The 14,932-nt window shown below is 38.5% G+C and overlaps 2 protein-coding genes across 2 annotated transcripts in view; one reads left to right on the plus strand and one right to left on the minus strand.

Annotated features, from left to right (window-relative positions):
• Positions 1 to 14,932, plus strand: part of LOC125238104 — a 317,546-nt gene that overhangs the window by 178,954 nt on the left and 123,660 nt on the right. The gene's annotated exons all lie outside the window — the stretch shown is intronic.
• On the minus strand, positions 12,189 to 13,813 carry LOC125238001 (lipase 3-like). Its single transcript, XM_048145270.1, has one exon. The coding sequence runs from the start codon at positions 13,674 to 13,676 to the stop codon at positions 12,393 to 12,395; it is 1,284 nt and encodes a 427-aa protein (XP_048001227.1). The 5' UTR covers positions 13,677 to 13,813; the 3' UTR covers positions 12,189 to 12,392.

Genomic DNA, 14,932 nt, shown 5'->3' on the forward strand with positions numbered 1-14,932 from the left:
TTCAGCTATTCAGGAGCTTCTCGACCATCTCCACGTATCGGATGATGAGGCTCATGGGTAGCTCTCTGAAGTCCTTCGGTGCCAGGTAGCCTGCTCCAAAGTTCTTCATTCTTTGTCTGGCGAGGGCGTGACATTCACACATTAAATGTCTGACGGTCTCTTCCTCTTCGCCACACATGCGACAATCAGTGTTGTCGGCGTGTCCCATCTTGGCCAAAATTCCTTTGACCCCGTAATGGCCTGTGAACACCCCCGTTATAATTTGGAGTTGTCTTTTGCCTAGCTTCCCTAGCTTTTTGCTCCATCCAGAGTCTACCCTCTGCATAAAGAGCTTTGAATGCTTCAGACCAACCAGGGCATCCCACTCTTTTTGGTGACTAGCCTTTGTTTGGTCTTTCATAGCCATTCTGATGGTTCCTTGTGAAAGGCCCACATAAGGTTCCGGACCTATGAAGTTGTCTTCAGATCCGGCCTTGGCAAGTTCATCAGCGTTTTCATTGCCAATGAAGCCTTCGTGCCCCGGTATCCATACCAGTTGCACCTTGTTTTGCCTTCCAAGCTTGTTAAGAGCTTGGATGCCGTTTAATACCAGTCTAGAGGTAACTCTGGGCGATGTGAAGGCTTTGAGTGCCGCTTGACTGTCGCTGAGTATATAGATAGTCTTACCTTGGATTTGTCTAACTATATTCTCATGTACACAGGCAATTATTGCATATGTCTCGGCTTGGAAGACCGTGGCATAATTGCCCATGCTGATACTACCACTGTAGTCATTTGCATAAATGCCTGCGCCCGTACCAGATGCCATCTTGGACCCGTCTGTATACCAGATGATGGTGTTGTCATCAGGGGTGGGTGTCTCCAGACCCTCCTTCCATTCGGCTCTAGTATGGACTTTGGTTTTGAAGTTTTTGTGGAAGATGAATTTCGGTTGCATTTTGTCGCAGCCCATACTCATCAGCCTTCCCATAGAATTGTTGTATTCCATGCTTGTGTGTTTAGTCTTCGGCATGCTATCGCTCCAGAGGCCTGTTAAAGCCAACCGGTGTAGCGATTTCAGTGCCTCAGACTGTATCACTAGATGTAGCGGCGGGAGATCCAATAGTACCTCCAATGCTGCTGTTGGCGTCGTTCTGAACGCACCCGTTATAGCCATGCATGCTGTCCTTTGTACCTTCATGAGGACATCCTTGCATGTGCTCAGTAATGTCCTTGGCCACCAGGCCAGGCTTCCGTACAGGATTATAGGTCTCACCATCATGGTGTAGATCCACCTTAGTACCTTTGGGTTTAAACCCCATGTTTTGCCGTAAGCTGACCTACACATTCCAAACACTCTAAGTGCCTTGGCTGTGGTCAGTTCGACGTGTCTTTTCCAGTTCAGTTCTTTGTCTAGTGTTACCCCTAGATATTTCACTTCATTGGAAAGTTCAAGTACCCTTCCATAGAGCCTTAGTTGCTCCATGCCAGTAAGGGCCCTTTTCCTGGTAAACGGTACTACCACTGTTTTGCCTGGATTGATGGAGAGTTGTTGGTGGTTACACCACCTCTCCACTTGCCTCAGTGCTGTATTCATGATTTCTGACACCGTTCCCGGGAATTTCCCGTTTATGAGTATCACTAAATCATCTGCATAACCCACTGTATATACTGGGCCCTTATTTAGTTCTTCCAAAAGTGAGTTCACTACCAGGCTCCATAGAGTCGGAGAGAGAACCCCACCTTGTGGACAACCTTTTGTTGCTGTGGCTAGTAATTCTTCCCCCATGAGGGAGGACTTAATTAGCCGGCTGTTCAACATATTACCTATCCAGCGGCAGATGGTAGGTTCTATGCCATGTTTGAGTGCAGCATTATTGATTGCACCATATGTGGTGCGATCAAAGGCACCTTCGACATCCAGAAATGCAGCAAGACATAGTTCTTTGTTTTCTATGGCCTGCTCCGCTCTAGTTGTCACCAGGTGTAGTGCTGTCTCCGTGGACTTGCCCGGCTGGTATGCACATTGCAAGCGGTGTAGTGGATGTCTCTTGAGCGGACCATCCCTGATGTGTCTGTCCACCAGTTTCTCCAAAGTTTTAAGGAGAAATGATGATAGACTTATGGGCCTATATGATTTGGCTTCTGTGTAATCCTCTTTGCCTGGTTTGGGCAAGTATGTTACCTTTACTAACCTCCATGCACGTGGTACATGTCCGAAGGCAATACACGCTTTGTACAGTCTACTCAAGTGGGGTATAAGTACGTTAGCGCCTTCTCGTAGTAGTATGGGGTAGATTCCATCTGGCCCCGGGGCTTTATATGGCTGAAATGTCGATAATGCCCATTGTATTTTGTTGTGGTCTACTACCTTTTTCGACGTGTCCCAATTATGCCTGGTCGTGCGAGTGCACTGTTCCGTAACACTAATTGGTTCATCGTCTGGTACACTCTGATTTATTATCGAGCCTGGAAAATGTGTGGCACACATCACCTTGAGGGTCTCTAGCCCCGTTTCAGTCATTCCACCATCACTCCTTCTAATAGAGGTGAGTGGGACTGACTTCGTTGTGGCTAGTGCCTTCGTGAGTCTCATGCCTTCCGGAATGGAACCGATTTGATCGCAGTGGTTTTTCCACGCTTTCCTTTTCGCTTTCCTCACTGCCTTGCTATACTCTGTGAGTTTTCGCGCGTAGAGCTCAAAATCATTACTTCTTTTGGCATCGTTGAAGACAGCCCTAGTTTCTTTCCTGAGTTTTGCTATCTCCGGATTCCACCAGGGTACCTTCTTCGCCAGGATTTTCTTTTCCGGGCAGTTATTTGTCCAAGCCGTATGGACGGCTTGCCCTATTTTGTCAGCTTCAAGTTCTATGTCAATAATAGAGTTTAGCTTACCATTGGGGTTTCCCAGGTCCGCCTTAAGGTCATCCTTGAACGATAGCCAGTTGGTATTCCTGGGATTCCGTTTTAGTATAACTTCTACTTTGATTTTAGTGGTATACCTAAAGCATATATATCTATGGTCCGATAAAGAAATCTCCCCAGAGACATGCCATGAACTAACTTTATTACTTGCGTTGTTGGACGCTAGCGTTATATCAATGACCTCACCTCGCCTAGCATTGTGTGTGTGTAACTTTACATGCTTTCATTATGAAAGTAAAGGAAGCAGTTTAAATATTTAAAATATTTGGCCGAGAGTTAGCGAAGGTCTCATTGCATTTTCAATGCGGGCAATTACTACTTTTTTCCTCTATTCTAAATGTATGTTTGAGATTTTTAACCAGATTTGATGGTTACCTACGCACGAAAATTTTATTACAGTTTCGTTTTTCTATAATTTTCGTCTTAATGTAGTAGGTACAAAATTATTGACTGTTTCAAACTTCCATTCATATTTCCCTATTTTATGAGACTATGAGTACCTACCCAAGTAACATTTTAGTGCTATAATTTTGGTTTTCGACGCCAAAAGCTACTATAGATGTCGTATAAAGGTTTTCGGCGTGACCGCTTGTCGTATAAAAGCCTCCAGTAACACCTTTTAGCTCTATAAGCTTATACCGCTAAAAGGTGTTATTAGGAAGTGATGTAAACGTTTATATCACCATTTTATAGAGCCGCTATAGGCCTGGTCTATAACAGGATCAAATATGACTACTATAGATCTATATTATTGTATAATAGTGTTAGGAATCACTGCTATGCAATCAATTTGCGCTATTAAGGTTCCCGACAAGCCGCTATAGTTGTTGCGTTATACAGCTAAAAGGTGTTATTAGGAAGTGATGTAAACGTTTATATCACCATTTTATAGAGCCGCTATAGGCCTGGTCTATAACAGGATCAAATATGACTACTATAGAACAATATTATTATATAATGGTGTTATAAATCACTGTTATGCAATCAATTTGCGCTATTAAGGTTCCCGACAAGCCGCTATAGTTGTTGCGTTATACAGCTAAAAGGTGTTATTAGGAAGTGATGTAAACGTTTATATCACCATTTTATAGAGCCGCTATAGGCCTGGTGTATAACAGGATCAAATATGACTACTATAGAACAATATTATTATATAATGGTGTTAGAAATGACTGTTATGCAATCAATTTACGCTATTAAGGTTCCCGACAAGCCGCTATAGTTGTTGTGTTATACAGCTAAAAGGTGCTATTAGGAAGTGATGTAAACGTTTATATCACCATTTTATACAGCCGCTATAGGCCTGGTCTATAACAGGATCAAATAACCTACTAAAGAACAATATTATTGTATAATAGTGTTAGGAATCACTGTTATGCTATCAATTTGCGCTATTAAGGTTCCCAACAAGCCGCTTATAGTATTTATAGTAGTCGTATTTTAACAGAAATTAAAACCTAACTATACCACTATTTTGGGATATAGTGGCTTTGGAAAACACTGCTACAGTATTTAACACTGTAGTAGTGATATGAATACCATTATAGAGCTATTTTGCTGTATAATGAAGTTTTCAGGATACGTTTATATAGCTTTGAAAAGCGTTAATAGTCGTTTTCTAATGCCTTTTATATCTCATCGCCGTATACGTCACAATTACTCTTTTATATCACAGAACTGTGGAATAATGGTTTCGGTATCTCTTTTAAAACACAATAGCGTTATAGCTGAGTTTACTATATGTTTTATAAAAAAAAAACTGTTTAGAAGATCTTTCTATAGTAAAACATTGAAAACAAGTATTGTTTTCTATATAAAGAACTTATAAGTTAAACTGGATCATAGTTAAAGTCTCATGCAACCCTAATTGAATCCACAATGGCGGGCTTATGGCAGTGAATGCGTATGATAAGTGACATAGTCGAACTATAAAAGCGTATGTTTTACTTCTTGGATCCATAGTAGAAACTATGGTGCCAATAATTTTATTGTATTAAATTATATTTATTTATTTTATTCAAAACAGGTATAAATCGAGGGCGCACTAAAAATACTCCATTAAACTAATATTCTTTTAACGGTAAAATTTCCATCGCATACCTTTTTGCAGTAATGATGGAATTATACGAAATCCAAATTATTTTGATTGACACTAAACTTCACAAGTTCACACGCCACTTTTCATAAAGTTCCTTGTTTAGAACAGTTTTTGTTAAATATTACACACATTAAATTATTTTAGAAATTTCATTCATTCGCATTAAAAGGGACGGCAACTGCTATTACAGAACAAAAAACCTGTATAACGGAATCTCAAATGCTACTACAGCATAAATTGATACTATAATAGCGTTACTGTGTCCTCTATGTCAACAAATTAGCACAATAGTCATCATCACATCACCATTATAGACCTTAAACGTCACGGATGAGACTGCTATAGCCCTATTATATCACTAAATGGCTGCATAATTGCGCCAAATCGGCTCTACAGTACCAATATAGACTATTTATAGGACTATTTAATGTGATTTAATTTGGTGCTCTCGACCACTATAGGACCAGAAATTGTTACTTGGGTAACATTTTCACGGTATAGTTTCAAGTTTCAAGTTTATATATTTAAAAATATTTTAAGCGGGTTACTCACGTGTTAAGTCGATATAGCGTTCGACATGTAAAACATAACATACAATCACGCCTGTATCCCATAAAGGGGTAGGCAGAACACATGAAACTACTAAAGCTTCAGTGCCACTCTTGGCAAATAAGGGGTTGAAAGAAAACGAAACTGTGACATTGCAGTGACATGTTTCGACATGTTTCGATCAATTTTCGAGGATCTTTCTCAAGAGTAGCGACCCCACCTTTATAATACATGTCGAGAGCGCGACGCATACAACGAACGCTATATCGACTTAACACGTGAGTAACCCGCTTAAAATATTTTTAAATATGTTTAAGTCTCACGGGAGTTTTAATAGTTAAAGTTTCAAGTTTCTGTGGAAATGTATAAATAAACGGCAAAGTGTCACAGTCGGGCGACAGTTGTCACTGTTGTGAAATAGGCCAAATGGTCTTTATATTTGGCCATCGTTTGATTTGTACCAAGGCTCGGAACCGGTTTATTTTTACCGGTTAAAACCGGTTTATTTCGATTTTACTCCGAACTTTTTAAAGAACGCGAACGTTATGAGAACTTTATTTTAACCGAAATAAACCGGTTTATTCGACGAGCGGCGAGACGCCCCTAAATACCTAAGTTCACGCAGCGAGTTTTTTGTTTGGTTAGAACAATATTACCTATCATGCTGCGGAATAAACCGGTTTATTTTGTTCTAAACCGGTTAATCGAACGAAACCTTTATGAAAGAGTTCTTCTGAAAACCGGTTTCAAAATAGCGGTTTTTCGAGCGAAAACGAAATTTAAAGGTTTGTCCGCAAGTACATGATAACGGCTTGAAAATTTAACCGGTATCCGAGCCCTGATTTGTACTTAAAGCAATTCGCCTCCTCAAACTCAGTGGGGAATTCAATATTTTTTTTTGGTTGAAAAGTACTTTTACTTCCTTTGAATTACTGTTTTCGATAACTTAGCCCTTCATCAATATTTTCCTGTTAGACCCTTCTTCCTAACGCAAAACAGTCTTAACTACCATTGTGATACTCATTCTATTATCTTCCTTATCATCAAGCAGTAAGATACAAATTTGAACTAGTTTGTAAAGAATTTCTAAGCCATTTTGACGTGGTGTATTATAATGAACTTTAAATAAGGGCTTTGGGACCCGTTGACCTTTGACAGGTGAGTAGACTAGTGGCATTTGAGAGGTTATGCTTTATAAATTCACTTTAGAATTATTAGGTCAACTATATGCATGCGCGCAGTAACGAAAAAAATTAAAACGCATTGTTTGGCTCTGTAACCATGGCAACGCATTGTTATAACGATACTGCGAGGTGGCTTTTGGCAGTTGTGCTGGCAGTGCAAACCTTTGTGTCAAAATACAGGAAACAGTCGTCGTGGCGCCTTTATTAACAATTTTCGGTTTCGCTTCAAATTGTTACCCACTCCACACGTCTTTTTTGACTCAGTTAGACCCGATTTAGACGGCGTGCGAACTCGCATGCGATTTTAGTTACATTGCGGGCTATTGAGGGTACATACAATTTTGCACAGCCATCAAATACCGCAATGTAAACAAACTCGTATGCGAGTTCTCGTACCGTCTAAATGGGCCCTTAGTCACCGTTGCAAGCAATACTTTTTCCACGACCATGCACTTAGTTTTTAATAGTTTTCTAGACTACCCTCTAAAAAAATTTTGGTTGTTCCTGTCAATTAGATTTAGATTTAGATTTCTTTATTTCATGATAAAAATTACACTATAAATTTGTTACATGCCAAAGTTATGTTTATCTTCTCATCATGATCGTCGAAAATTACATTATAAATTGAAAATAATAAAATGAATATTTTCTCCCAATAAGGATCGTCATTTACAAATAGAAATACACAAAACACAATAAAATTAAGAAATGAAATAAAATCCGAAGTCAGTGTAATCAAATGCATGCTATCACAAATTCAATTCCATGTACTCATTTACAGAGTACAGAGGGTTATCTAACAAAAGGTTTCTCAATTTGCGCTTAAATGCTTCGTCATATGGCTCTTTCCTAAGATCGGCAGGTAAGTGTTCGTAGTAAGTAGGGCCGATGACACGCGGCAATATTTTGTTTGTAGTTGTCCACCCCACTTTTTTTGTAACATGGGTTATTTTTTTACGCGATTAATACTCAGAATCGCGAGCTCTTTCGATCCTGATAGGAGAAAAAAATGTCCCAAGATTTTCATACATTTTTTCGAACCTTCCATTCCGTTACAGCCATACAAAATGTATGAAAAAATGGTAATGGAATGGGAAAAAAACCTTGGGACACTTTTTTTCTCCTATTAGAACTGAACAAAAAAAATACTTGAAGGATAAATAAATTGTAGGTAAAAAAATAAATATAAACTGCTGGTTTCAGGTTTGAAGGAAAGAAATAAGAATATAAAGAGATGACTTAAAAATTAAAGAAACCTCAAATTAAAAAGAAAAGTTACAAGGACTTCCAAAAAATTTCCGCTTTTTTCTAAAGAATAACAAACATGCTCTTCAAAATTAAACCTCACGCGCTTTTGTTTAAACTCAGATTACAATATATCTGCGCATAAACATGGCTCTTTTGATATTTAATTAAAGTACGTGTACAAAGTATCATACCACAATGTACTAATATGAACTTTATTTTTATAATTCAAAAGATCCAATTTTCTGAAAGCGCCGGATGAAAATATACGTCTTTGAACATCCTATGGATACGGTAAAATTAATAAGTTTATATGAACTTTATTTCATACAACCTAAAATACCATTTTCTTTAAACATTATAAGGGATGAGACGTTTTTAAAGATACTACAGGATGATATATCTGGGTCAAGACGGCCATAATGAACTTTGGCACAGTTTCATTATATTATAATACTTATCCCTTCGTGTGAAAGGGGATTCAGATTATTGTGTTAGTGAAAAAGGTGCGAAAAAACGGTCTAGAGAATGTCAGGACAGCCTGCCTAATCTACCCGTGACAACGAACTACCCGTGACCACGAACATAATATGATGTTCGAAACGTCGGGCCAAATATAAATGTAAGTGAGCATTTTCAGAATTCGGGACCCCCGATTAATGTCAGTTTTTTGACGATAAATTAAGCATGCAATTTCAATAAAAATATTGTGTTTAAAATGTTTTTGTATTAATTACATAAACTTTAAGCGATAATCTACATTCAGAATGTGAAAAAAGTAAATTTTTAGACAGAATTTATGCTTGATTGTCGTCACAAAACTGACAGCGAGTTAGTTTTTGTTAACAACTTAAGTTAATTGGGGGGACCATGGGGGGACCCCAATTCTGAAAATGCCCAATTGTTAACGCGATTAAGTCCCGTTTAGTTTTAAAATTATGGTAACATTGTTTGTTTATATACGTTTTTTTTTGTTTACAGGTAATATGACACAACTGCGAGGTACTGCTATAACACAGGTATATTTCTCAGTATTAATGACGTATGGTTTGAAGCGCTGGTGGCCTAGCGGTAAGAGCGTGCGACTTTCAATCCGGAGGTCGCGGGTTCGAACCCAGGCTCGTACCAATGAGTTTTTCGAAACTTATGTGCGAAATGTCACTTGATATTTGCCAGTCGCTTTTCGGTGAAGGAAAACATCGTGAGGACACCGGACTAATTCTAATGAGGTCTAGTTACCCTTCGGGTTGGAAGGTCAGATGGCAGTCGCTTTCGTAAAGGTGCCTTCGCCAAATCTTGGGATTAGTTGTCAAAGCGGACCCAAGGCTCCCATGAGCCGTGGCAAATGCCGGGATAACGCAAGGATGATGATGAATGACGTATGATTTTCAGTACCGATAACCCTCAGGTGGCCTAGCGGAACATATCTTACGAAAGTCGACTTAATATTACTAAATGCTGGTAACAAAATAGGATCAATTAAAGTTTGCTGACGTGTAGACTTTTTGAGAACTGCTGAAGACCGGTACAGCTGGGTAGCAAATGCACGTACCAGGTTCATCCTCAGGTCATTGACCCCCGATCGATCGCCGGATCTAGGTCGCGCGTTGTTCCGCTAAATAAAGATGAGGACACCCTGTATGCTTTAATTGAAGATGACGTACGCATTTTTAAATAAAGATTACACCCTGTATGCTTTAATTGAAAATGACGTATGCATTTTTCAATAGAAATAAGGACACCTGTTTGTTTTAACTAGTTTTTGCCCGCGGCTTCACTCGCGTACCAGTCATATAATAATATGTTTAAGAATACCACTGTGAAGCTTCGAATAAAATAATCAAAATATTATTTATTTACCATACAATTGATACAATCTTTAGACCCCGCTTTCATCCCCTTAGGAGATGAATTAGAAACATCCTTTTTTTGTGCTCTTTTAAGGTAAACTCGCCTCATTCGGTGACACGCCTAATTCGGTGATACAAGCTTTGAAGCACTATTCCGAAAGACGATTTTCGGTTGTTTCACCGAATTAGGCGTGTCACCGAATGAGGTGAGTTTACCCTACACCTTAAAAGGAGGTTAAAAGGAGCTTGCCTGAAAATTGGGACTCTCTAGGACCAGAGTACACAAAGAGCGTACACCCATCTTAAAGGCCGGCAACGCACCTCCAACACCTCTGGTGTTTCGGGTGTCCATGGGCGGCGGTGATCGCTTACCATCAGGCGACCTGTCTGCTCGTTTGCCTCCTATACCAGCGGTTTCGGCTGTGCGTTTATAAATATTATACATATGTCAGTCAGTCAGTTTCTACTTTTATATAATTAGATCAAAGATTTCGCATTTTTAAAGAAATATGAGTACGGCCTGTATATTTAAATTGAAGATACAAGTAGGTAACTTAAGTTATTATAATAAAATAAATACGAAATAAAAACAATATTGATGGTCAATAATTTAATAGTTTGACTAACACGTTAAGCACAAATCATCTGTAAATATTTTACAGATTTATATAATTTTGGTAACATGTTACCAGAGGCAGGTTTTCAAGTTTTATTCAAATAGTTTACATGTACAAAATTGATAAAAATATCTAAAGAAAATCATCATCATTTCAGCATTTTATCGCCCACTGCTGAGCATAAGCTTCGCTGTACATAATTATGTTCATTTTTTTAAATTTATACTTAGGAAAAAATTAAAATCTGTAACAGCCAGCCTGATATAAGTACCTACTATAGAGCCAATTCTAAGTTTTTTTCCCTTTTGTCACACTATTAAATTAATACAGCGATAATTTAAATTATTGATGTTATGTTAATATCTGTGACGTTATCTAGGTAAAGGTACCTTATTGTCGATGGCGCTTACGTCCCGCGGCGTCGTATTTGTACTCGAACATCCCGGGAATAAGGTCCCTTTACGCAGATAATGGCACATTTGTTTATTTGTTTTTCTCAAACACGGTATGAAATATTGATGTTATGTGCCTTATAATTGGCAGCGAAGTATGACGTTGCAGGTGCGGCTAGGACGATTGATAGATAATGGAATTTCATACAAACCTTGCAGGCCAAGGCCGGCAAAGTCTTCCTTTTTTAATTTCCAAACACAGATAATTGTGACATAACATCCAGGTATTTAGCCAATTAAAAAAAAAACTATAAGGGGCTTTATAGACGTGCCGACTGCAACTGGTACGGGCCCTAGACAATATTTGATTTTGGGTGCGTTTTCATACAAAAATAATTTTTTTCGTTTTTTTTTAATTTTTTTTTAATTTTTTGTTTTTTTATAGGCGTATACGATGTATTAAAGGGGAACGAAAATTCGATTATTTTTGCGCTACGACGCACCGTTTAGGAGATACAGCCATCCAAAGTTACTATTTTCAGTAGACTTTATTTATTTCATACCATGTTTGAGAAAAGCACTATACAAGTATACATACCTCGGCGGGAAATGGGGTTGCCCGCCTCAGACCTATCCGGCCTCTGTAGTAATGTACTATTGTTTTCTGTGCGACAATAACCTTCGCTTCTTTCTGTTAACCCGCTCATGCAGAGGTGCCCGTCAGGTTTTCGAATGTCGTCTACCCAACGAGCAAACGGATGCTAGACACCTCTCAAAAGCTTCGAAACCCATATTAGAGCATTTTTTTCGCCACTTTTATGAAATGTGATATTTTTGAAAAAAAAAAAAGGGTATTTCTACTCAGAATCACTAGCTTTTTCAATCTTAATAGTAAAAAAAAATGTCCCATACGTTTTTTCTTATTTTGTTATTATTTTCCGTAGATGTTGTGTGGGGTAACAAAAGAGGAAAGTACCTAACAAAAATGTATGGAAATACTGGGACACTTTTTGTCTCTCAGTGAGATTGACAGTACTCGTGATTCTGAGTACAATTGACCTAAAATTCCCTAAAAAAATCAAAATTAAAAAAATGACAAAAAAAAGACAAACAACTAAAAAAATCACTCGCTCTTCTCTCACATACTTCCCGTTTGAATAAAAAATAAAATTTCAAATTGCTTTAGGCTGGTCAATAGTGAATAGGCGATTACTGAACCAGTGAGCTACAACTTCGGCGTTGTCGTCAGGTTAGCTGGAAGAGATCCCTTATAGGGATAAGCTCGCCTTTGTATCTCTGTACCTACAAATTTATATACTAAACTGTTGTACACAATAAAGCGATTACTACTACTACTACTACTTTCCAGTGCACCTAAGGTCAATCACTGGTCAGTTTATAATAATAAAAAAGGTTTCAATATATATTAAAAATCTGCCTCTGGATGCTGTATTTAAATATATTTGACTGTCCTTGACAGCGGTGGGATAAATAATATGGCTAAAATTAGTTTAAGCAATGGTTTGATTCAGGAGATATTGCTAGCCCTCGTTTTAGCCTCTTCCCGGAAAATGGTTAAGATTTCTAAGATTACGTGTTGTAGGATTTGATCCTCCATCTGAACTGAACTGCTTCAAATACTTCTGTACAGTTGGAAAAGTATATTTAGGTATGAACTGGCTCCTGATATTATCAAAATGTGTCCAAAGCGGATCAGAAACTCTATGGTATTCTATAAGATTAGGCATCTGGTTCGCGGCCCATAGAGAATCTCTCAAGTCTACAATTCCGTCGTTCATACCTTGGATTACTACAACAGGACAGGTTACAGCTGATATATTGTACGCTGGAGGCGTAGCGCTTCCATACAGTTGTATGTTCGCTGTCGCTCCATAATCGAACTTCAAAAACTGCGTCTCAGTCATTGCTTGTCCGTATCTAGCTCCCAATTTAGTTGAAATACCTGCTGGCGTATGCTGATAAACGATTCTTAATGTATTAGGAGTTATTGAACCTGGATTTGGATTATCCAGAATGGCATCTAATGCTCCACAAATTATTCCAGCCAATATGTTGTTCTGGCAAAGGAAGTTTAAGATTCTCTGAATAGGATACCCTTTCGTTAATAACTCGTATATACCAGCATCTTGCAGTGGTCCTAAAATTCCATTGACGGCTTGCGTTATAAGTCTGAACGGTAAAGATCTGGTGTTCAAATGTCTGGTCGCAGGCGCTAGACCTATGAAGAGCTTGATTTTATTGCAATAACCAGGTCTTTCAGAGCACATGATGATAAACCCTCCTCCTCCTTGAGAAAATCCTATGTAATTCAGCTGCTGTGACCCTGTGTTATTTAAAACGTAATCTACAAACGTTGGGACATCATACATTCCCATTTCATCCGTAGAAAACTGCCAGTACTCTCTATCTGTATTAGGGTTTAATCTTACATGACCTCTGGAGTAAAATGTTCCTCTATAACTGCCGAACCAAGTATCATAGCATTCATCAGGGATGAGGTATCCAAGATCAGTGTTTGGGTCCCCGTCTATATAGCAGTCAGCGCTTTCAAGGAATCCGTGTATGATGAGTACTGGGGGTTGCTTTGTGGGGCCTCTACACTTCTTTCCCCGCGGGATTCTGAAGAGCGTTAGAATGTATCCATCCTCAGTTGTGACCGTGTGTGTCTCCGCTTTGTATCCATTGTTAGCTACTAGTTGAGGGAAGGTTGGTGTGTAGTTGACGTCTGGGGGGTAAGATGGGATTTTTACCTGTCCATCAGCCAGGTTGCCAAATAATGCGAAGCATGCCAAGAGGTTAACGCCAGTCGGGAGCATCTTTCAATCTGAAAATAAAGTGAGACATGGTCAATTTACTACGAAGTTATTACTCCAAATGATCAAGGCTTTTAGAAATACGGTACAGAAATATTCGGTATTTCATTCAGTATCAGAGCAATTCCCGAAAGGTTTGTACATTTGAATTACTTCTCCGATTTTGATAAAAATTGGTAGGCTGATAGAGTCCATGATGCTGAGCAAGATCCTCTAGGTTTCCCAAAATGTCCCACGTAGTTTGTATGAAACCTTCCTTTTTTGTTACCAGATTTCTATACATTTTCGGTAACAATTTTTTTTTATCAAAATCGGAGAAGTAATCCAAATGTATTACAAACTTTTCGAGGATTGCAGATCAGCTGTTTGTTATATTTTATCCAAAATGTGTAAAAAATAGAAATAAAAAGCCATGAGGCTGGGATTAACATTTTCGGTAATCCCGGCTGTTTTTTTAATGGACAATATTGAAACCCATAAAATTCTCTACGTCACCCTTGGATTAAAAAAAGTCCACATAAATTTATTTCATGTATTTATATCGATATGTATACAAACACAAGCTTTCCCATGGCTTCGCCCGCGTGGTAATCTATTTTCCCATACAAACTTTGGACCCCCATTTCACCCCCTTAGGAGGTGAATTTTGAAAAATCCTTTCTTAGTGCTCCTTTACACCTTTTAAGGAACCTACGTGCCAAATTTGCAATCTATGGGATCAGCGGTTTTGACTGTGCGTTGATATGTCAGTCAGTCAGTCAGTCAGTCAGTTTCATCTTTTACATATATTTAGATTGTAAGGACAGATCTTAAGTATATTAAATAAATAAATAAATAAATATTGGGGACACCTTACATAGATCAACTTAGCCCCAAACTAAGCAAAGCTTGTACTATGGGTGCTAAGCGACGATATACATACTTAAATAAATAAATACATAATTATTTATATACTCAGGAACAAATATCTGTCCTCATCACACAATTAAATGCCCTTACCGGGATTCGAACCCAGGACCGCGGCTTAGCAGACAGGGTCACTACCGACTGAGCCAGACCGGTCGTCTTTATATTAATTATAGTCTCCACGAGTACGAGTATGTACCCTTTAATAACTTCAGAATACTACCCACATACCATACTCACATACTCGCACGGACCATCGCGTATAGAAAGCGCGCATTTTTCATGTCCATTTGACAGAAAACATCTCATATACCAAGAACAAGAACTTATATTATCAACTCAAAGGGGCAACA

Source organism: Leguminivora glycinivorella, chromosome 22 (genome assembly GCF_023078275.1).
Source record: "Leguminivora glycinivorella isolate SPB_JAAS2020 chromosome 22, LegGlyc_1.1, whole genome shotgun sequence".
In the NCBI taxonomy this organism is placed as follows: Eukaryota; Metazoa; Arthropoda; class Insecta; order Lepidoptera; family Tortricidae; genus Leguminivora; species Leguminivora glycinivorella.